The 23,908-nt window shown below is 35.2% G+C and overlaps 1 protein-coding gene across 5 annotated transcripts in view; it reads left to right on the forward strand.

The window, feature by feature from the left end:
- Positions 1-23,908, forward strand: part of DENND1B (DENN domain containing 1B) — a 261,341-nt gene that overhangs the window by 101,798 nt on the left and 135,635 nt on the right. For 3 of the 5 annotated variants that reach the window (XM_081226435.1, XM_081226437.1, XM_081226438.1), the window contains exons 6-9: positions 10,341-10,410; positions 16,197-16,277; positions 20,269-20,328; positions 21,531-21,584. In XM_081226435.1, coding sequence (XP_081082561.1) covers positions 10,341-10,410; positions 16,197-16,277; positions 20,269-20,328; positions 21,531-21,584 — 265 coding nt within the window. Of the gene's footprint in view, positions 1-10,340; positions 10,411-15,908; positions 16,099-16,196; positions 16,278-20,268; positions 20,329-21,530; positions 21,585-23,908 lie in introns of those variants that run through there. The other 2 variants (XM_081226439.1, XM_081226436.1) reach the window with 2 other exon arrangements.

A 23,908-nucleotide genomic window follows, 5' to 3' on the forward strand; every position in this document is an offset into this window, starting at 1 on the left:
TGTCTCTCAGGAGGAATTGATTAGGTGCTTTATGGTCCATTCCCCAGGCTCCATTTTGTGGCCCCTCCCTGCTGGAATGTTATCTGTGCTGTTCACTGATGCGTTGTATTCCCAGTGCCTACAAGAGTAAACTCTTAATAGATATTTGTTGAATAAATACATTAATGAATTAATGACTAGTACAATGGAATATCAGTTATCTGTTAGGAAAAATTATACACACAGATACTGACTTGGAGAAATGTTTATGATATATTGTGAAATGATGAAAAGTTTTAAGGTAATATTTATAGTGTGTTCTTATGTTTGTAAAGAACAAGTTATATGTATATATAAATGAATATTTTAAGGAGTAGTCAATAACAGATTTATATATTATATGATTGTATATACTTATAAAAGGATAGATCTCTAATTCTTTTACTTTGTACACTTCAGCATTCATCTACTTTTTGCAGTGAGCAAAAGTAATTTTAATCAGTTTTTCCTGCTCTAAAATTCTGAGATGTCAGGACTATATAAAGACCATATTAAAAATGTGTGGGAATTTACCCAGATCATCTTTTGTCAGGTAAGACATCCAGGACAGGAAATGGTCCTACAGGTGTGTTTTCGTGGAGCTACTCCAAAGGCAGCAGCTGGTCATTGTTGACCTGCAGAATTAAGAATGGGAAGGGAACAGGCATTTCATTCTACACGCTTGAAATTTGGAATCACAGTGCAAAAGAATGATCTTTGGAAGAGAAAAAAATATTACTTGTGAGGTGACCTTCCCATCACCATCTTAGAGCCAGATATTAGTGTTTTTCTGTAATTTCAACGCAGAATGTTCGACGTGGTGGAAATGCTTTGTGAGAGGACAGGAGAAATGTGACTGCGCCTACAATTTATTTCCTACTATTTTTTCTCTTCCAACAACACTCAATTTCATTGTATCCTTAAGATGTAGTAGGAGAAAGTTTGTTTAGCTTCATATAAAACCAAGACTTAGAATTTAAGTAGTCATTTTTGAAGGGTTGTGGGAAGGGAAGGTAGAAGTAGCAAACGAATTATTCATGGGATTGGCTGGGGCAATCAGGTCTCTTCATTTAAAGGCCAATTTCTTGAATTCCAGACTCTGCTGCCTCCAGGGATTCTGTGAGAGAAGACCTCCTCTGCTGGTGTTCTGAGTGTTCACTGGTGGCTGCCAGGGCCTTAGAGTAATGCTTGCATTCAGTGTTTTGGGAATGTCCTGGTCCTCTTAGAATTCAGCCTTAATTCTAAGTCCTAAATTCCAAGGCTTCTTAGAATTAAGCATTAATAGGGCTAAAATTTATTGAGAAAAATGACAAAATACTTGAATAAGCAAGACACAGAAATATATGTCTTTAACCATGCTTTTCTGTTAACAAAAGTATTATATTTTATTATAGAAAAATTGGAAGAAAATAAAAAGAAAGTAAAGGCACTTATATTTGTAAAACATAACCATTGCTTAAATTTTGGTATTCATTCTAGACTTATTTCCATGTCTTGTTAAGACACATTTATAAATCTTTCTATTGGATAGCAAACTAAATATTTAACTGTAGTGTTTATTCACAGTTGGCAAAGTGAATGAATATATATAGAAGCAGTTAATAAACTGAAAAAGCTTCTATGGCTTTCGTATTATCCACTGTAAGTGCTGAGAATTTTTGTACATGCTTAATCTGACAATTGGTCATTTCACTTTTTTCTTAAAAGTTGAGATTTAGCATAAAGATGATTTCCTTTCTGATTATAGTTTTTAAAATTATTTATTTCTTTACCTGGAGTATATTACGACTTTCAAATATGACAAACTTTTAGCATCTTTTTCTTGAAGCTGTCTTTTGTGAAAAATTAGTGCATTTATATTGAAACACACTACATATTTAGTTATTCTGTTGCGAGATAATACTGGATTGATTATTCAGAGGTCATTTTTAGTATCAGTGATTTAAGATTCTTAGATAGAAATTAATAATTTCTCCTGTTGTCTTTTTTTTTTTTTTTTTTTTTGCGGTACGCGGGCCTCTTACTGTTGTGGCCTCTCCCGTTGCGGAGCACAGGCTCCGGATGCACAGGCTCAGCGGCCATGGCTCACGGGCCCAGCCGCTCCGCAGCATGTGGGATCTTCCCGGACCGGGGCACGAACCCGCGTCCCCTGCATCAGCAGGCGGACTCTCAACCACTGTGCCACCAGGGAAGCCCCCTCCTGTTGTCTTTATATCCTGTTAACCACTAATTGTTTTTACTGTGATCAACTATATCTTCATCAAAAAAATCTTCATTTTTAAAAAAAGACTCTTCATTTACTTTACCTTCTAATGTTTGAGTTTGTGTTTTAATGATCTAAGTTTTAAGAGAAAGGTATAAATATCTCTTGAGTTTTTGTTGATATCGAACAGTTTAAAATATTTTAGGTCCCTAAAGAGTAGTCATAATGAAAATGGGATACATTTAAGTATGTTTAAGATTTTTTAAAACAAAGTAAAATTAAATACAAATTGGTAGTAAAGTTTCATTAGAAAAGCAAAAAATAACTCTGAGTGTTGGATTTCTTGACTAGCAAAGACTTTTAGGTTAGAGATGACAATGATAATAATAATAACAAATAAATTAATAGCAACATCATTTAGTGTTATTTCACTGTAAGCCAAGCATTTTGTTAAGTGATTTATATACATTATTAATAAAAACTACTCTATGCCTTAGAGTTATGAGCTAGAAAATTTTCACATAAAGCTTTAAAGCTACTTTTCATCCTGGATGATGCCATTATAAGACTTGAAAGTAATTTAGATTTACCTTAGAGTTCTAAGCTAGAAAATTTGCACACAATGCTCTCAAAACCATGGGTTCTTCTTCGACTGGGTTTATGCTATTATAAGTTTTGAAAGTAAGTGTATTTAATTTGTATTTGTTTCATTCACTTTTTAGAAGAAATATTAGAATTCAGGTTTATTTAGTATAAAAGTCAATATTTAATTTTGAATTTTGTATGCTTTAGCCTTTTCTATGGCATGTCTCTCCTACTTTAACAAGATTTCAAAAATACCCTGAGATATTACTAATTTCAATCATGCCATTGTTTGTATTTAGAATTGCTTTCGTATAATGGCAAAAATGCAAGAAATAACTTTTCCCCTAATTGGATTAACGTAATTTTACAACTGTAAAGTTGTCGCCAAGGGTTCAAAATCAAATACTTTCATAAGGGAGACAGTTTGGTGTTTGGGGCCTTTGTAGTCCTCCCTGCCCCCCTCCCCTGTAACTCATACCAAACTTGAGGCTTTCACACTCTTCCTTGAAGCAAGTCCCTTAGAAGCAGAATGTTTCAATTTTACACATTTTGTGTCAATTTTCCAGGCAGAAAAACAGCCTCTAGACATTAGACATTTTTCTGTGGAAAGGCAGTTTCCTTCGTTTTATTTGATTACTCTAAGTTAGGTTCCTGCTGACCACTTAGACTGTTAGTGGTTACCTGACTATTTGACAAAAAACATTTCCTTTCCTTTATTTAACCTTTGACTTTTGGATGTAAAAGTTTTATCAGCTCGATAGTGGAAGCACAAGTGTGAGGGAAGTCTCCCATGGCTTTACATATACATCTGTCCTTTGCCTTATGTCTTTATGAAAAATTAAGGAAATAATCTTAGGAGATTCTTTGACTTTCGTTTTAAAATAATTGGCCTTCATGTATTTGTTTTACATTTATGTATGTTTACAAGACTATGAGAGTCCCAGGAATCCTTTGTCAAAGAACCACATTTTCAGTTTTATAAAATTCAAGTAAAGTATCTTATTTAGTCGTTATATGTTGAATACATTTTTAAAAACTTTCTGGGATTTTTGTGTTTGGTTGTACAAAAAACAGATTGGGACCGTAAAATTTAGTGAAAACTATTTTAACTTAATGATAATCAGCTTAGGAGCTTATACATTAGTTAAAAATTAACTGCTTTGAACTTATGTTGTTTGAAAATTAAGAAACCACAAAAATAAAAACATGAGAATAACATTTCTTACCTGAGCAACGTAAGCTTGTATAATTTATAATATTTATTTTATATATGTGTGTATGTATTTTTTTGGCACACGTTTTATCTTTAAAGTGTGCAATGGAATCTTGTTAAAATATTTGAATTATTGACTACTTTGTGTACCCTGGACCATTTTCTTGTCATATAAAAAAGTAAGCAGGACTTCCTGTTGAATAGTTGCTCCATACCAGGGGCTGTGAATTCAGTTACCTGTAGGGACAAGGTAAGGGCCTAAAATGAGATAAGCAGGTTTGGCTGACGGTAGGAAATTGGGGTGATCCAAATAAATAGCACATGCCCCATCCAAAGACAGAAGCTGCTACCCAGCTTTAGGTATTTGTTGCAAAGTTAAAATTAAAAAAAAGTGTAACCAGTTTTGCCAGTTCTTTTGATTTTTAAGAGAAGAAATCTAGATTTTTAAGTGAATTATCTGATTTAGAAGTTGGCCACTTACTCAGTTCAACAACAATGGTGCATTGCCCAAAGAGAATATGACTGTGGGCTGGATATGTCTGCATGTAGCCAGTTTGCACCCTCCGCTCTGGATGCTGTTGTTTATTTGCAACGGAAAATGTCCCTGTATCCTTGACATCCTAAGAGCGTGACTAGGTTACAGAGTAGTTCCACTTGGATACAAGTGATGTTTTCATTAAAAAAACATGAATGATATGTACTCTTAAAAAGGAGCTAGTTATCTCCAAGAACCAGTACATGTTCACAAAGCACACTGTGTGTAACTAAACTCAGTTCTTTATGGTGATGGTACTTACTGGTGTATCAGGCAGTGCTGTTGGAGAAATTTGAAAGAGTGTGTCCCATTATCTCTCATGAACACATTATATAGAGAGAAAAATGTTGTCTAGACAATAGATAATGCAGTTATGAGTCTTCTTATTGATCAAAATATACTTAGATGTTGATAGATTTATGTTGTTTGGGCAGAGATCTTGTACCATGTTGCAGGCCATATCCTTTTTAAAATTTTTATCCACAGTGATGAACGTATAAGCAGTACTAAAATCTATAATTGGAGGAATTACCAATCTGTGAAATGAAAGAGTCAAATTAAACAGATGTTTATCTGCTGGGAAAATTGCCCATATGAATAAAATATAATTTAAGAGGCAGAAAGGAAGGTAATGCTCTGAACATTAGTTAAACAAATTTTAGAAGATAGAATTTACTTTAGTGTATAGAAATTATAAGTAGGCTGATTTAAGATTAAACCAGAATGAATGAATTTTGTTCACATTTTATGCAGCTTCCTGAAAACATCTGGTCATTGGACAATGTTTATTCAAAGGCTGGGTATTATAGAAGTACATGCCTGTATTGGGTGATGATTGGTAGATCCCTGAGCATGTATTATTGCTCAGTCAGAGTTCTAATCTCAGGCTTGCCATTTGGTAGCTTTGTGACCCTGGATAAGTTGTTTTACCTTAGTTTAGTCAAATATACATCATAGTATTATTATAAGAATTAAATGAGAGAACACGTATAAAGTACCTAGCATATTTTCATACATATAGTTAGTGCCTAAGAAGTTTTATTCTCTGTACTTCCAGTTATTTCAACGTGTGGAATCTCTGATTCTTATATTCTGCTCTCTACTCCCTAGATGGGCATAGACCTGACTAGTAAGTCTTACTGTCCAAACAGAAATAACTAAGCATGATGGAGCCTTAGAGATCACTGTGAGAAATATCTCATAGGTGTAAGCCTTGTTGTAATAGTTAAAAAATTATATTAGTCTGATTTATAGCAGTGATCTATATATAATAGAGTCAAGAGTTGAATGAACATGAGAACAAAATCCAGCATCCCTGTATAAAGAACAAACATAGCCTGGTATCAGGATGCAATGCAGTTGAAAGTATTCTTGGAGATAATAAAAAATAATAGTAATTATAAAACGATACCAAAATACCTAGCACTGTTAAATTTTGAAAAGTAAACTGTTAATCAATTATTAATTCAGTTTGTTTCATTTTCAAAAACAGGTCCATAATCTTACAAATAAATTGTGTGTTTTTGGTATAAATTAGCTTTTTAATGAAAAATTGGATTCCAGTTTGTTTTCATAATTTGAAGAGAAATTGGAAGGGGAAGATAATCAATGAAAAGTAATAATGTAAAGATGAGAAAACCAGAACATTTGGTCTAGAAAAAAAGATTCTCTCACTTTGCAATAACTTATAATTATGAGATATTTATTACATATCTTATTTTTATAGTGGACCAGGAAGGGAGTTTAAACAAGGTTCCACATTATTTGAGTAAGGTGAAAATGACAATATAAGGATTAACAGGTAGACATGCAAACCACCTAAAGTCAGTAAATCTTGCTTTATCTTAAGATTCTTGAGAGCAGGATAGAAACAGACCTGCATGTTCCTTGAATAGATTAGGTCTCATCTCATCTGAGCTTATAGATCTGAATTACATAACACATTGACATTTTCTTGAAATAGCAATTTCTTCAGGCTGTTAAAAGTTGAAATGTGACTATGAAATGACTTCAAATGAAAGAAATTGTACTGTATCCAAGGAACTACAGTGTGTCTTGGCAGGACATCCTCCATGAAAATTATTTCATTGAGTTATAATGAGTATGGAAAATACGATGTGGTAATTTGCATGATATTGAGTTGATAACCTAAAAACAGTATTAGTAATGTTTAAGGTTTTTTTTTTTTTTTTTGTAAGCGAAAGATACGGTAGAAAGTAGATTAGCTATTTAAACACTAGGGTTAGACGAGTTGAGTAATTTAAACGTGAAAATTGAGATTACCTATACTAACTTCTGATTCTCAGATTTTCCCCAAACCGTCAGAGCTTTGGCACATACTCACCCAGGTTTTTCCAGACTCCCACATGAGCTGTCAGCTTGTTGCAACCCCCTGTCCCAGAAAATCCTACCCAAGGCCCTCATTCCTGTTTCCATCTGGACTGATTGCTCACCAGGCGTTGGCACATTTATCCTTAGACTTACCTGTTCTTCCTTGGAATTCAATTTCTTGTCTCTATATCCCCATATTCCTCCTTTCTGCTTCACTCTTCCATTTTGTCGCTTCCCAAGAATATTATGGAGAAAGTAAGTTTTTGCGTTCTAGAAAGACTGAAACTGCTATTAGTCTATCCCCAAACTTGATTGATAGTTTCTCTGGACAAAGAATTCTAGGTTGCAAGGGATTTAACCTCTGCCTTTTGGAGGCATTATCTTCTGACTCCCCAGAATTGCTGTTGAGACAGAGGTTCAGGGACATTTTGGATTTGATGCCTTCGTACGCTACCTGTTTTGTCTCTTTGGAAATTCTTAGGTGCTTTTCTGTCGCCCCTGTTCTGGAATTTCACTGTGATACTCTGGTTTGGCTCATTTATTTTATAGTTACCCCGGTGGCACTTTGAATGTGGAAACTCATGTCTAAAGTTCCAGGAGTTTTCTAGTAATTTTTTTTTTTTTTTTGCGGTACGCGGGCCTCTCACTGTTGTGGCCTCTCCCGTTGTGGAGCACAGGCTCCGGACGCGCAGACCCAGCGGCCATGGCTCATGGGCCCAGCCGCTCCGCGGCACGTGGGATCCCCCAGACCAGGGCACGAACCCGTGTCCCCTGCATTGGCAGGCGGACTCTCAACCACTGCGCCACCAGGGAAGCCACCTCTAGTAATTTTTAAAAAGAAATTTTCATTTCTTTTTTCCCCTCTTGTTTTTTTTTAGAACCACTATTAGTCAACTACATGATAGTCGAGATTGATACACTGATATTTTAATATTTACTCTTATTTTCTATCAGTTTATCTCTTTATCCTAGTTCTTAGAAGATATTCGTCATTTAGGTTCTAATCTTTCTATTGATTTTAATTTTTTTCAGCATTTGTATTTTGAATTTATAAGAACTTGTTCTTATTGTCTAAAAATTTATTTTTTCACTTTCTCCTTTTTTAGATTTCATTTTGTTTAAAAGCATCCTGTTCTTCCCATCTTGTCCGTAGGTTCTTCATGACCTTTTTTTTTTCTTATTTTTTTCTTAGATTCCATATATATGTGTTAGCATACGGTATTTGTTTTTCTCTTTCTGACTTACTTCACTCTGTATAACAGACTCTAGGTCCATCCACCTCACTACAAATAACTCAATTTCGTTTCTTTTTATGGCTGAGTAATATTCCATTGTATATATGTGCCACATCTTCTTTATCCATTCATCTGTCAACGGACACTTAGCTTGCTTCCATATATACACTACCAAACGTAAAATAGATAGCTAGTAGGAAGCAGCCACATAGCACAGGGAGATCAGTTCGTTGCTTTGTGACCACATAGAAGGGTGGGATAGGGAGGGTGGGAGGGAGGGAGATGCAAGAGGGAAGAGATATGGGGACATATGTATATGTATAACTGATTCACTTTGTTATAAAGCAGAAACTAACACACCATTGTAGAGCAATTATACTCCAATAAAGATGTTAAAAAATAAAAAATAAAATAAAATAAAATAAATACTAGATTAGAACAATAAAAAAAAAGCATCCTGTTCTTTATTCAGCTCCTGTGGATATTAATGATAATTTTTGAAACTTTCACCTGATGTTTGTATTGTCTTTGTTTACTTGGAGTTCCTTTTATGTTTGTATTGATGTCTGTATTTCCTCAAATATCTGGTGGTTGGACCGTTAATTTATATTTAAGATAGAGGCACTAAACTGAATTAGCATCTTTGTATGTGCAGTGGTTGGTTTCACAAGAAAATATAGGGCCTTTGAGGTGTTTTTTTCCTTTGAGAGATTCCCAGATCAGTGTCTCAGGATCCTGTGGGGGCCAGTCTATTGGCTAATGGTCATTTTCCCTTCTGTTGACACTCAGGTTTTGGTTTTCTCTTTTCTGCAAAGTCAGTTATTCTTTGCTTGCTTACCACCTTTACAAAGCCATTCACCTGTGTTGCTTTCTATTGCATTTGTCTTGTCCTCATTAATTTATACCCTTTTTATTTATTTACAGTCATTTTAGTGGCATTTCCAAAGGGCACAGAGATAAATGGATGTACTACTCAATATGCTAGATTTAATGAAAAGTTGGTGGATATTTTAAAATATGATAAGCATCTTTTATATCATTACTATTTATAATGATCATTTTAAAGAACTCTATAGCATTCTGCTGAGTAAGATACTGTCATTTACCTAACTGTTCTTTTGTTATGACTTTAGGCTACTCCTAATCAAAAAGCATCATTCATGGTCACTAATAAATCAGACATTGTATGAAAAAAATGCAGAAAGAATGCTGTTTTTCTGAGCTCTAGTCATTGATTATGAAATCTGTTTTGTATGTCTGTACTCTTGTCAGTATATAATTGTGTAGTAAAAGTATCACACTTTTTTCTCTTAAAAAGTAGTCTGTTGTAGTCATTCTCTGAAGAAAAAAATGAGTATTTGTTAACTGATAATTAATTACACTGGTGTGTTTTGTGATTTACTCTTCTTATATGTGAAAAGTGTACATTTTAATAAACAATTAAAAACTTTGTATAGATTTTAAATATACATACCTTAATTTGTTGAAAAAGAGTACAGATTTTATTTTGTACAATTGATTTTTGGATTTAGTATTTTGCTTTCATAAAATTAATTATATCTGTGTCTAGCAAAATGAATCAAAATGATTTTTAAATTATACATGTTTTTGATACTTAAATGCTATTTATAATATTTACAATTTTTAAAATAGGCTTTCTTACTTGTAGTGATATTTATTTTGAAATTTACCATCCTACGTAAAGATCAATTCCCAAAGAATTGATTTAATTAATAAGCACATAATTCTATTTTTTATACACTTAATTCAGTAATATTTTATAAGAAATGATTATATCTTTGTTTTAAAAGCTTTTAAAAATTAGTTTTTATTTGATATTATCTTATTTCAGTGGTTAATTTTTATTCTATGAGTGCTTTTGGTGCACTCATACCATGCATACCATACAATGGGATTAAGTGATTTTCGGTGCTGCTAACATAAAATAGAAGTGTGTAATGAATAACCTTTATAATGGAACTTTGGATTCTGATTACTTTATGAAAACTAATAGTAGATCATACGTAAAATTTTACTGTAACAGTAAAGAGAACATGGGTATAGTTATTTTTTGCCCTCCAGGATCAACCTGTTTGAAATAATCTAGATTTGTTGTTTATTTTGCCATCTTGTTTCTAAATGATACATATATACGCGCACACACACACACACATACACACACATACACATTTTTAAAGTTTTTTTTTTTTTTTTTTACAGTTACCTGCCATGGTTTGAAGTATATTACAAGCTTCTAAATACTCTGGCAGATTACTTGGCTAAGGAACTGGTAAGTCATGTTTTTTCCCCATTTTTTAAATTGTGGTAAAATACACCTAACATGAAATTTACCATTTTAAATGTCTTTAAGTGTACAGTTCTGTACCATTAAATACATTCACATTGTTCTGCAGTGATCAATGCCATCATCTTTACAACCTTTTTACCTCCCATATTGAATCTCTCTACCCATTAAACAGGAACTTCCCATTCCTCCCTGCCCTCGCCAAGTCCCTGGCAACAACCATCGTACTACTTTCTGTCTGTCTGCATGGGACCATGTACCTCGTATAAGTAGAATGATACAATATAGGTCCTTCTGTGACTGGCTTATTTCACTTCATGTTTCAGAGTTCATCCATGTTGTAGTATATGTCAGAATTTCCTCCCTGTTTAAGGGTGAATAATATTCTGTTATTCACACACCACATTTTGTTTATTCATTCATATTTAGATGAACACTTGTGTTGCTTCCACCTTTCGGCTGTTGTGAACAAAGCTGCTATGAACGTGGGTGTGTACAAATAACTGTTTGAGTCCGTGTATTCTTTTGAGTATATTCCCAGAAGTAGAACTGCTGAATAACGTGGTAATTCCGTGTTTAACTTTTTGGAGAACTGCCATAACGTTTTCCACAGTGGGTGCATCAGTTTACATTCCCACGAGCAATGCACAGGGTTCCAGTTTCCCCATATCCTCCCCAGCAGTTATTTTTTGTTTTCGTTTTGATATGTTTTTATAGTGGCCATCCTAATGGGTGTGAAGTGGTATATAATTGTGGCTTTCATGTGCATTTCCCTAAACATTAGCAACATAGAGTCTTTTCATGTGCTTATTGGTCATTGTATATCTTCTTTGGAGAATTATTTATTCAAGTCCTTTGCCATTTTTTAATCGTGTCTTCATGTTGTTGTTGAGGAGTGGGAGTTATTTACATATTCAAATATTAATCCTTTATCAGATATATGATTTGCAAATATTTTCTCCCATTCTGTGGGTTGTCTTTTTACTTCATTGATAGTGTCCTTTGATGCACAAAAGTTTTTAATTTTCATGAAGTCATATTTATCTGTTTTTGTCTTTTGTTGCTTTGTGCTTTTAGTGTCATGTCAAGAAATAATTTTCAAATCCAATGTCATGAAGCTTTCTTTTTTTCTTCTAAGAATTTTATAGCTTTAGCTCTTACATTTATCTTTACATCTTTATCCTTTTTTCTTAAAAATAAAAACAAAACAGAAACTGAAGTTTGCTTTGAATGAATGAACTTCTCTGGGATGATAGTTTGTAAATTTTCCCCTTAATCATTTTTCCCTATTTTAAACAAGGACTAATTTACTAAGATATTAGCTATGCTATTTGATGCAATCTAATTCAAATAAAAGTTTTTTTTTTTTTTAAATCTGCAATGATTGCCTGTTGTTGCTTTCTAATTTTGAAATGTAGGGTATATTTTCTGGTCTCTGGCTATCTGCTTAAATTCTTACTTGATACTCCTCCACACTTGAGACTATATTTTGTTTGGTCATCTGACATTGTGTTTTCTTTGCTTTTAGTTATAGCCTCAGTCTTTCTTTGAACTTTTTCCTTTATCTACACCTAGAATTTTGGTGTTCTTATGTTCTTAGTTTTCTTTTCTCGTCTCTCTAGAAATTACTTATGGGCATCTTATACACATTCTTAGTTGTTAAGTACCACCATATTCTGATCTCTAAGAATGATCTTTCTGAAACCTGATTATATCATTTTACGGCTTGCTTATAATCCTCTCAGTGGCTCCTTTTTTTCCTTAGAATAAATTCTAAACATGTGTGCAGCTTGACATATTAGAAGCTTCATGATCTGGCATCTGATAGTCCTTCTTGGCTTATCTGCTCCTACTTTTCTACACACAATATACTATCCAATTATTTGGAGCCACTTAAATTTCCTAGAACACTGGTAGAACACTCATCTTTTAAGATTCAGTGTAAATATCTTTAAAAACAGACCTAAACTCAATACAAGTACTACTCGAGATACTTTTTACTAAATAGAATTTAAATGTATTATTAATAAATTAAGACACTTCTTTTACTCTTCTAGTGAGAAATCTCCTAATTTGGCAATCAAATTTTATTATTATAACATAATAGCATGTTTTTAGTGTTTGTCAAAAGTCCAGGGTTTGTGTGCGTGTGCTGTGTGTGTAAACATTTCTGTCTCTACACTTGATGAACTTAATTCTGTGAAATATTCATTAGAAGGTCATTTTGCACTTGAACAATTTTATATTTAAGCTATTCAGTCATTCATTTTCCTAAGAAAATAACTGGAAATAACAGTATTCAGTTATTGCATTGAAAACTCAAAAACAGAATTCTACTTCATGATAGTTTCTTGTTCTTTGTGTTTTTGAGTAAACATGTGGAACCAACATTAATTATATTAGTTGTCCAACTTTTGAATATGTTACCTTCAGAAACTTAATACTTATACTTATTGTATGTCATATGCTCCCTGAGACCATATGTAGTACTGGAACATGTAAAAAAACATACTGTGGTTTCCTGAAGAGAGGAAGTGAGGGAGACTACATTTGTGTTCCTAACTAGAGGAAAAAAATATTATAAGTTCACAGTATTAATCAATAACTGGAAGTAAATCTATGAGTGTAATAATTTTTTTTTCATTGTTAATTCAGTGCCACAGGGTATTTAGATTAGAATTTAGATTCACAGTCAGTTATCCTTACCTGATCAGCATTAGGCAACTACAAAGGATTCTTAAAAGCTAGACTTTTAAAGAATTTGTTTCCATAAGAATTTTGTATACACAGAACATCAGTATCATCCAGAATATCCTGTGGTATATTTCATTGCTTAAATGGTCAAGTGATGAATGCTTTAGAGTCCTTCTTTTTAGGTCATTCTAAAGAGAATTTCAAATAGGCAGTTTTCTTTTTTTTTAATAGATCTTTTTGGAGTATAATTGCTTCACAATACTGTGTTAGTTTCTGATGTACAACAGAGTAAATCAGAGGTATGCATACATATGTCCCCATACCCCCTCCCTCTTGAGCCTCCCTCCCCCCCTCCCTATCCCACCCCTCCAGGTGGTCACAAAGCACCGAGCTGACCTCCCTGTGCTATGCGGCTGCTTCCCACTAGCTGTCTGTTTTACATTCGTAGACATAGAGAATGGACTTGACGAGACGGGGGAGGGGGAAGCTGGGGTGAAGGGAGAGTAGCACTGACATCTACACACACTAACGAAAATAGGCAGTTTTGAGTACACACTTTTGCAAGAATTTGTAGAGATCTGAATGACTGAGTTTTCATAGTCAAGTTATAAGAGAAATTGTGAGAAGTCATGTGTGTCTTGTATCCATATCCCTTAAAATGAACGATTAACTTCTTTGAACAACTGCCCTGACCTTTGGTTTATTCTCCCAACATAAACCTTTTAAGAGAGAATAAAAATAACTATGTATATGAGAAGCTACCTTCACGTATTTATTACTGGATTTGTATGTGTAATTCAGAAAAGTGAGTGTACACATCAAGGTACATTATTACTGTACAAATCCCATAAAGTAGATGTGTTATATATTTTACGTAATCCCATTTATCATGGGGCAAGTAGCAACTAAGAGCTACTTAGAAAAGAAGTATTTAGAATATTTGCATCTTGCATCAAAGTTGCATCTTAGTACAATAATCTTACTTAAATTGTACCTATTTCTTAAAAACTAGGTTTGTGATTTTAAAATTAAAATGGAAAATGCAAGCGTTCCTCTGCACTAAATAGTTAGCCAAGTTGTGAATGCAAAGGAAAAGTTCTTGAAGCAAATTAAAAGTACTACTTCAGTGAACACATGAATGGTAAGAAAGCAAAACAGCCTTATTGCTGATATGGAGAAAGTTTTAGTGGTCTAGAGAGAAGATCAAAGCAGCCACAACATTCCTTTAAGCTGAAGCCTCATCCACAGCAAGGTCCTACCTCTCTTCAACTCTGCGAAGGCTGAGAGGGGCGAAGAGGCTGCAGAAGGAAAGACTGAAGCTGGCAGAGGTCGGTTTAATGAGGTTTAAGGAAAGAAGCCATCTCTTTAACATAAAGTGCAAGGTGAAGCCGCAAGTGCTGATGTAGAAGCTGCAGCAAGTTATCCAGGAGAACTCCTAAGATAACTAACGAAGGTGGCTGCAGTAAACAACAGATATTCAGTGTAGAGGAAACAGCCTTCTATTGGAAGAAGATGCCATCTAGGACTTTCATAGCTGGAGAGGAGAAGTCAGTGCCTACTTTTCAAAGCTTCAAAGGACAGGCTGACTCTCTCCTTACGGGCTAGTGCAGCTGGTGACTTTAAGTTGAAGCCAATGCTCATTTATTATTCTGAAAATCCTAGGACCCTTAAGAATTATGCTGAATCTACTCTGCCTGTGCTCTGTAAATGGAACAACAAAGCCTGGATGACAGCACATCTGTTTACAGCATGGTTTACTGAATATTTTAAACCCACTGTTGAGACCTACTGCTCAGAAAAAAATTCCTTTCAAAATATTACTGTTCATTGACAGTGCACCTGGTCACCCAAGGGCTCTGATGGAAATGGACACCAAGATTATTGTTTTCTTCACGCCTGCTAACACAACATCCATTCTTCAGCCCGTTGATCAAGGAGTAATTTTGACTTTTATTTATTATTATTATTTTACATTTGTGTTTATATTTATTGTATTTATCATTTTTAAATTTATTATTAAGTCTTATTATTTAAGAAATACATTTCGGGAGACTGTAGCTGCCACAGATAGTGATTCCTCTGATGGATCTGGGCACAGTAAATTGAAAACCCTCTGGGAAGGATTCACCATTTTAGATGCCATTAAGAACACTTTTGGTTCATGGGAAGAGGTAAAATATCCATATTCACTGGAGCTTGAATAAGTTGATTCCAACCCTATTGGATGACTTTGAGTTGGGGGGATTCAAGAGTTGACTGGAGGAAGTAACTGCAGACGTGGTAGAAATAGCAAGGAAATGAGAATTAGAAATGGAGCCTGAAGATGTGACAATTGCTACAATCTCATGATAAAACTTGAACAGAAGAAGAATCGCTTCTTCATGGATGAGTGAAGAAAGTGGCCTTTTGAGATGGAATCTACTCCTGGTGAAGATGCCGTGACGATTGTTGAAATGACAACAAAGGATTCGGAATATAACATGAGCTTAGTTGATGAAGCAGCATCAGGGTTTGAGACGATTGACTCCAATCTTGAAATAAGTTCTACTGTGAGTAAAATGCTATCAAACAGCATCGCAGACTGCCGATGAAAGGAGAGTCAGTTGATGCAGCAAAGTTTATTGTCTTGTTTGAAGAAACTGCCACGGCGACCCCACCCTTCAGCACCCACCAGCCTCATCAGTCAGCAGCCATCAACATCGAGGCAAACCCTCCACCAGTGAAAAGATTCTGACTTGCTGAAGGCCCAGATGATGGTTAGCAATAAAGTATTTTAAATTAAGGTATGACATTGTTTTTTTAGACATAATGGTATTGCACATTTAATATACTACAGTGTAGTGTAAACCTAACTTTTATATGCACTAGGATACTGAAAAATGCATGAGACTCACATTATTGCTATATTTGCTTAATTGCGGTAGTCTGGAACTGAACCCGCCATATCTCCAGGGTCTGCCTGTATATAACACGTCTGAAGTGAGTAGGCACAGTGAATGATTTTGTCAAGTAGTTTTAATTGTATTTACTTAGTTCCTATTTCATTTATAAAATGTACTTTTTTTTTTTAACTCTAGGAAGATGACTTGAATGAAACTCTCAAATCACTCTATAACCAGCCAGTACCAAAGGCAAACACTCCTGTCAACTTGAGTGTGGTAAGTATTGAGTCAGTAATTGATGTTTTGAGTCACAGCAGTTTAGAAACTCTGCTGAGTCACCCATGCTGCCAGGAAGACTTTAATGCCTGTACTGACGTTCTACATGGTGATATTGAGGCTTTCTGACATGCTTTAACTATCATAACACGATATGATAGATGTATACTTTGGTAGTTGTTAAATCACAGATTTTTAAATTGTATGCTCAAAGTTACCAAATATCTGAGAATATTTTGATTGCAAGGAACATTGGTTTTCAGGTAAAATCTATCCATAATAAGGAAATACACACCCACACAAGTATACAATACCAAATACCCCTCATAAAATGAAAACAGTACATAATAAGTATTGAAAATGTACTATATAACCAACTATATGATAAAGATTCTGGGTTAAAAAACTCTTTCTTTCCCCATACTTCGATACATCTTTTAGTATAAGCACCAAATACTGGAAATATGATAAAAGTTTCTCAAAGCAGTAAGGCTGTGGTAGTATAGATTATTTACTACTGGAACTTTTAATGAACTGTACTGTCTATAACTAAAATCACCCTAGTACTTTGGGAGGCTTTGTAAGTGTTCAAAATTAATAATCACAAAATATGAATGTTTTCATTAATTTTCTTCATTAATTTGGCATATAATAGGATGTTAAAATTTACCTATGTTGATTTTGGTTTTTCCAAAATAACAATAAACTGTCCTAATTAAGGAAGGAAAATTTATAATGATGCAAGAGAAATTGAAGGAGAAAGCAATTTGAAATGTATGTAATCGTGTTAATAGGTCTTTTGGTGTTTTTTTTTTTTTAACATCTTTATTGGAGTATAATTGTTTTACAATGTTGTGTTAGTTCCTGCTGTACAACAAAGTGAATCAGCCATACATATACATATATCCCCATATCTCCTCCCTCTTGCGTCTCCCTCCCTCCCGCCCTCCCTATCCCACCCCTCTAGGTGGTCACAAAGCACCGAGGTGATCTCCCTGTGCTATGTGGCTGCTTCCCACTAGCTATCTATTTTACATTTGGTAGTGTATATAAGTCCATGCCACTCTCTCACTTCATCCCAGCTTACCCTTCCCCCTTCCCGTGTCCTCAAGTCCATTCTCTACGTCTGCATCTTTATTCCTGTCCTGCCCCTAGGTTTGTCAGAACCTTTTTTTTTTTTTTTTTTTTTTTAGGTTCTATATATATGTGTTAGCATATGGTATTTGTTTTTCTCTTTTTAGGTCTTTTGGTTTTTTGCAAGGTAAGGAAATTGTTAGCGTTATTTCATTCTTTCTTTGGTAATAACTTTCTTCTTGCTTAAATTTCCCCCTGTAATTTTGTTTGATCATAGTGTTCTCCTCTGTGGTTTCCTTCTTTATATTTCTAGTGGCAGCAGCCTAGTCTGGGTGCTCATCACTTCAAGCAGTCCTTAGTCTACAGCCTCTCCTTCCAGTCCCTTCTAAAGTCTGTAAGATCAAACTTCCTTCAACTATATAAAGTCCCCTGATGAAAGCCTTTAGTAGTCCCCCATTTTCGGTAGAATTTGTCCAAATTTTTGGCCTTTCAGGACCATCCACTTCTTAGCCTCAATCCAGCTTTTCACTTTTCTGCCTCAGTTTTTTTCCCCATGAATTGATTCTCTACTCTGGTCACAGTTTTCTGTTCATCTTCTTGAGTGAACATTGTGCTTTCTCGGTTGTACAGCTTCCTCTAAAACCTCTTGTAGACTATGTATCTTTAGAACTAGCTCAGTTCCCACCTTTGTGAAATGTTCCCTTGTTGTTAACAGCATAATGTTCTCTGCCCCTTTATGTCTGCATCCTCTTTTGTTGCTTAATGCCAAAGTGGAAATAAATGTTATGTAGTCATTTAGAGATTGGGGGCTGGAGAAAGCTAAGGAACCTGGAATCTTTTTTTTTTTTTTTTTTTTTTTGCGGTATGCGGGCCTCTCGCTGTTGTGGCCTCTCCTGTTGTGGAGCACAGGCTCCGGACACGCAGGCCCAGCGGGCCCCGGCTCACGGGCCCAGCCGCTCCGCGGCATGTGGGATCTTCCTGGACCGGGGCACGAACCCGTGTCCCCTGCATCGGCAGGCGGACTCTCAACCACTGCGCCACCAGGGAAGCCCTAACCTGGAGTTTTTAACCCAAATCAGGGAGTCATCTGCAGACGTGGTTGTAGGAATAACTGAGCGATTTAAAGGGCAGAACGTAGAGAGGATAGAGCAGAGGGTAAGGTCTAATTGCCCAAAGAAGTTGTATGGAAGAAGAGAGCACATGGAGGGAAAGGATTGGAGGGAAGGAGCAGTTAAGGAGCAACTCAGATTTGTTTGACGTCACTGAAGCCAAAAGAATGCAGGTTCACAGTTAGTGGGAATGAAGTACAAAGGACAAGGACAAATGCCCCGGAGAAGGAGGAAGAGCTCTGGATTTTCCGAAAATAAGTGTTTTTCTTTGGAAGAGTTGTGTGTATGAAGTGATTCTAACCCTTTGTTAAATGGTGAAGGAAACGTACTGTAACTGCTAAGATGAGAGAGACAGCCATTGTGGAGAGCTGAGAAATAAAAATGTGTTCTCTAAATTTGACCGTCTTATTTGTTCAGGAGTAACAAAATATCTTATAAAAATACATTTCAGAAATATTGGATATTGAAACACTTTACCTTTATTAACAAGAACTGTAAGTCAAAGACGTCTAGGCTTCTTAACACCTAAACACTAGAAGATTTTGGTTTAAATCACAGTCACTAAATGCATGATGTGAGGCAAAAAAAGTTAATCTCTTTTGATGTTCCCTTTTATCCATTTGAGAAATTTAGTGAATCAGTTTTTGAGAAAGTTGTTTGGGGAATTTAATGAAATGATATATTTAGATATGCCACGAAAAGCTATTTGAATGTTAGTTGCTAGTAAATTGACGTTTCATTTGATAAGGAGAGGATTTTTATTATATCCAAAATAATCTTGGTAAAGGAATTTGAGTGACTGTGTTGTATTTCTATGTCTGATGGTTATTTTTATATTTTAAGCCTCACATATAAGCTTTTGAATCAGTAGTCTGTGATAGGTTTCAAATCTTGTTCACCTGTTCTCAATACAATATCTTAGGTATTGTTAAATCCAACTGGTTGATAAACCTTTATGTAAAGTCCACTTAGTAATTTCATTTGACTTCAGTACCAGGTTATAAAGTCACGTGCCAGTGCTGTGCAGTTAATGACCAGCAAAACTGGAATGAAAACACTTGTCTTCACCTACTAGTGCAGTTTTTTGGTTTTTTTTTTTGCGGTACGCGGGCCTCTCACCGTTGTGGCCTCTCCCGTTGTGCAGCACAGCCTCCGGATGCGCAGGCTCAGCAGCCATGGCTCACGGGCCCAGCTGCTCCGCAGCATGTGGGATCTTCCCGGACCGGGGCACGAACCCATGTCCCCTGCATTGGCAGGCAGACTCTCAACCACTGTGCCACCAGGGAAGCCCTACTAGTACAGTTTTAGTTTTATGATGTCAGGTTAAAATTGATGGTCATAGGCATTTTTGTTCCTCCACAAGTGGAAAAGAAATTTTTGTTTGTTTGCAGAATTTCCATTATAAAAATATGACAAGTCTTGAGAAACTGCTGTGATTTTCTTAAAATTTCATATTTCATGAATATTCCATCACATGAGTTTTTCAAGACTTGACATTATAACCACTAGAATATCACAGAGATTTTATGAAATGTTAATATCTAATGTAAATGCTTATTTTGAAAGTACATTTCAAAGCAGTTAAATATCCACAGAATTCTGTGCTCTCAGTCGAGAATTAAAATACTTCAAGATTTTTCTAGCATAAAGCTAGCAAATCAGCATTTAAAACATTTGTAATTAATGCTATTCAAATGTTTTCCGCGGATAATGTGGCTACATGGGTTTGTCTCAAATACACAGCAAATTGTTGTGTAAGTTTCTCCCATGAAAGTAAAGTACTCATTTTGTCTCTTATGTATTGTAAGAACCAAGAGATATTTATTGCCAGTGAGCAAGTTCTGAAAGATCAGCCCTCCCTGGCACGGGTGAGTTCAAAGGACATTGGCTTCTGAAAATCACTGTTAAGTTGGGAAGTTAATTACTTCTTTCACTGTGTCTTTAAGATTCACTCTAGTCCTTTGGGAAGTGGTAAATTTGCTTCTTTTAAGAAAATTAATCATTCGGATTATATTTTCTGTTTATACTATCTTTTAAAGCATAGCTATATGAAATACAGTGCTATTAAAAATCCATCCAAATACAAGTAGCTAGTAGAGACCAAATCCACGTCAGTGGTGGCAGTGTCAAAGCGGGCTCACTTCTGCCGTCTAACAGTCTGTCACATGTTTGGTCCAGGGTCTCAGGACCTTGTTTTTCCACCCTGCAAGTCATGCCCTATGACTGTGCCAACTAGCCTTGCTCTGACTATTTCAGAGGTGCTCAGTATTGGCTAGAATGTTTTTTTGCCCCCAAATCTTTAATTATAAGACAATATTAAATAGGTCCTTATGTGAGATAGTAAAATGATTTTGGAGATTAATATGAACAGAAAATAAAATGATTTTGGTGATTGACTTGTACTCTGATTCTGGGTGGTAAAATTTGGGGACATTCTGTGAAACGTGAAGGTGTGCACAGTATGCTTTTTGTGTAAATATGTCTGTGAACTGTTGTATTGCTTTAAATATTATAGAAGCTAATTAACATTTGTTTAGTGGGTGTATAAAAGTCATATTTTGGGTTAATTACCTTTTAAGAAGTTTTAAATATTAAAAAATTATTTTTTTATTTCTGCTTTCTAAATAATATAGTGGCTGATACGTACCAGAGAAATTTATGGGGACTTAACTGTAGGAACTCAAAAATCTCAATAGATTTTTATATATTCTTGGGTAAACAAGCCTTATTTTTCCAGGCTCCCTAAACCAAATGTGTTAAAATTATCTATCTATCTATTTTTCAGTAATATGCTTTTTTCATCTTAATAAACTTTTTCTAGGATTCCCACTTCAATTTTAAAATAAAATACTTTTAACCAACACTTAAACTTTTTGTATGAGAAAGTTATTGTTAAATCTCATATAAACCTGCTATCTCATTTAAGAATCTCTCAAATTCAACAAACTCTGAGTATCAGTCCTTGGTATTTATCTAGTTGATACGTTTTAAAATTTTTAATCTCAAATTATACGTAATGCTACCAAATTTTAATTCTCCTTTTCTTATGTGATTTATTTCTGTTGATTAGCATTCCTACTTCATTGCCCCTGATGTAACTGGACTCCCAACAATACCGGAGAGTGTAAGTTTTCTATGTTTTTATTCTACTGATATTATGAAATTTATTTTGGTCTCACTGTTTAAGGATTTCTTTGTAGAGAAATAGAAAACATTGTAACTCTCTGTGAGAAAAAATGAAAAAATAAAGAATAATGTTGTTATCTCTTTTTCTTCTTCATATATCTGCTACTTTACCTCCTTCTTAATATCTGGTTGTAGATAAGACGAATTATATGAGAAAAACGATTTCTACCATTTGAGATAGTTCAGTAGGATAGTCTGTGTTCAGTTAGGTCCTGAGCTCCCTGGATCAGGCAGAAGAGAGGTCTCAGGAGATGACTCCTGTTGGCGGGGAATGAACACGTTCAATGGGAAATACTTTCACGCAAATAGTTACTTTAGTGAAATGACCATAGTATTTAGATTCCTTGTATATATATCTCTCTTTTCAAATTTTAGATGTTCTCTACTTGATTTCCTGATTTTTAATATAAGTAATACATGTTTTGTAAGGCTTTAAGGATACTACAAGAATTTATAAAATTGCTACATTTTACATTTATTTAGAGTCCTGATTGTAGCCTTACTAGAAATATTTTCAGTGTTTTAGTAGTTATTACAAATTAAAATTCTGTAGAAAAACTTACATGGATAAATGGAATTGACAAGTACACTTCTGGATGCTGTGTGAAAAGGAAGTATTTCCTTTCATATTTTTTTTCAGCTTTGTTTTGGAAAGATAAAATGAATTAGCAGAAATAATTCAATCAAAGTGAAGGAAACATCAACTTAAGGAATATGTATTATTTTCCTCAGAACTCTACTGTTCTTCCAAAAATGTTTTTGAACCTATTGAGTGTTTGGTTTCCAAAAGCACGTGGGTTATAAGTGAACGAACAAAGTCCAAGAAGACAATTGTAAATTTCCTAATTTCGAACCGAGACTGTCAGTGGTGTTTTTGGTACAGATGAGTCCAGTTAACTCCTGTGAGAGACGGCATTCAGCCGCTCTTCACGTGGGCCTGGGATAGACCATCAAATCAGCAGGTCACATCACAGGCCCTCAAGTCTTGTGCGAGTCCACCGTGGGCTGGGAGTGTCTGTTAGGTTTCCTGGAGGCTGACTGACCGCCTTGACTTATGCACGCCTGCCCCTCACATCAGGGTTGTTAATACAAGTCAGTCTCTTGCTTTAGCCTCCCCTCTTCGTACCTTTCTTAAATTTACTAATAAACCGCTAATAGCTTGATTTAACAAACTTCGCTGTGACTTTGAAAGTTTTAAAGAACCATTCTAAGGAAAAACTGCCACTGAGAATATACATTTTTACATCTCCATTAATATTTTTATTTTTAAAAAGTCCTGAATGGGGAAGAGGAAAAAAAAGAGCAAGGACCTATACATAAGGCAGCATTCTGCATTGAGAAATAATTCTCCATCTAGAAATTATCTTTGAGATTATAGAAAAAATATTAACGTTGAATGACATAAAAGTAATTTTGTACTATGAAGAGTTGAAATGGAAGGTGAAGAGGTGTGCTTCAGCTAGAGAAAACAGGAAATGAATCTCTCCACCAAATTCGGCATCACTCACTGTTTCCGTTTATGTGCCCTGCTGTGATTACTGGTTTGTTCTGGGAAAGTTTGTACCTCACAGAAATTGAAAAAAACAATTGGATTTCTTAGTTTCTTGCTCAACTAGAAGTTTTAGCCTTCTGGGTCCTAGTGCACCTGGCACTGCAGTTTCAGTCTGTTGTCATCTCTCATTCAGTCTCTTTATCACTTGTTGCTTTCTGATGGGCTTAAGTTTGAGTACAGAAAATTAAAAATAAGTAAGAAGGAGAGGATCTAAAAGTGAAAGTTCACACAGCTTACCCCAGTTTCGTTCCTGTGTGGGGAAAACAATTTGAAGTGTTAAGTCAAGGAATCAAATTAACACCAACTTTTATTTGGTTATAGTGGTATAAAGCAGGCCTGACATGGGATATAAACTAGGTTTTCCTTAATAAAGAATCAAAGGTCTGTCATCCTGTGGTTGGTTGCCTTATACACAGTCTATAGTATCAGGCAATGATATTGCCTGCTGACTGATTGGCAGACAGAGGGAGACTCAAATGTATTTTCTGGAGCAGCAGTTCTCAGAGTTCAGTGTGTGTAAGAATCACTGGCAGTATGTGTTTAGAAGATGGATTCCTGGGGCTGTACTCTGAAGATTACTACTCAGCAGGTCTAGGTTGGGGCCCAGAAAACAGGTTTCTTTTTCAGGTGCCTGGGGAGGGAGGGTGGGAAAGATGTGATGCTCTGATCGCCCTCTGAGAATGTTTTCCTAGAGTAGGGCTATGTTTCAA

Source organism: Mesoplodon bidens (genome assembly GCF_964165515.1).
Source record: "Mesoplodon bidens genome assembly, chromosome: 2".
Classification (NCBI taxonomy): Eukaryota; Metazoa; Chordata; class Mammalia; order Artiodactyla; family Ziphiidae; genus Mesoplodon; species Mesoplodon bidens.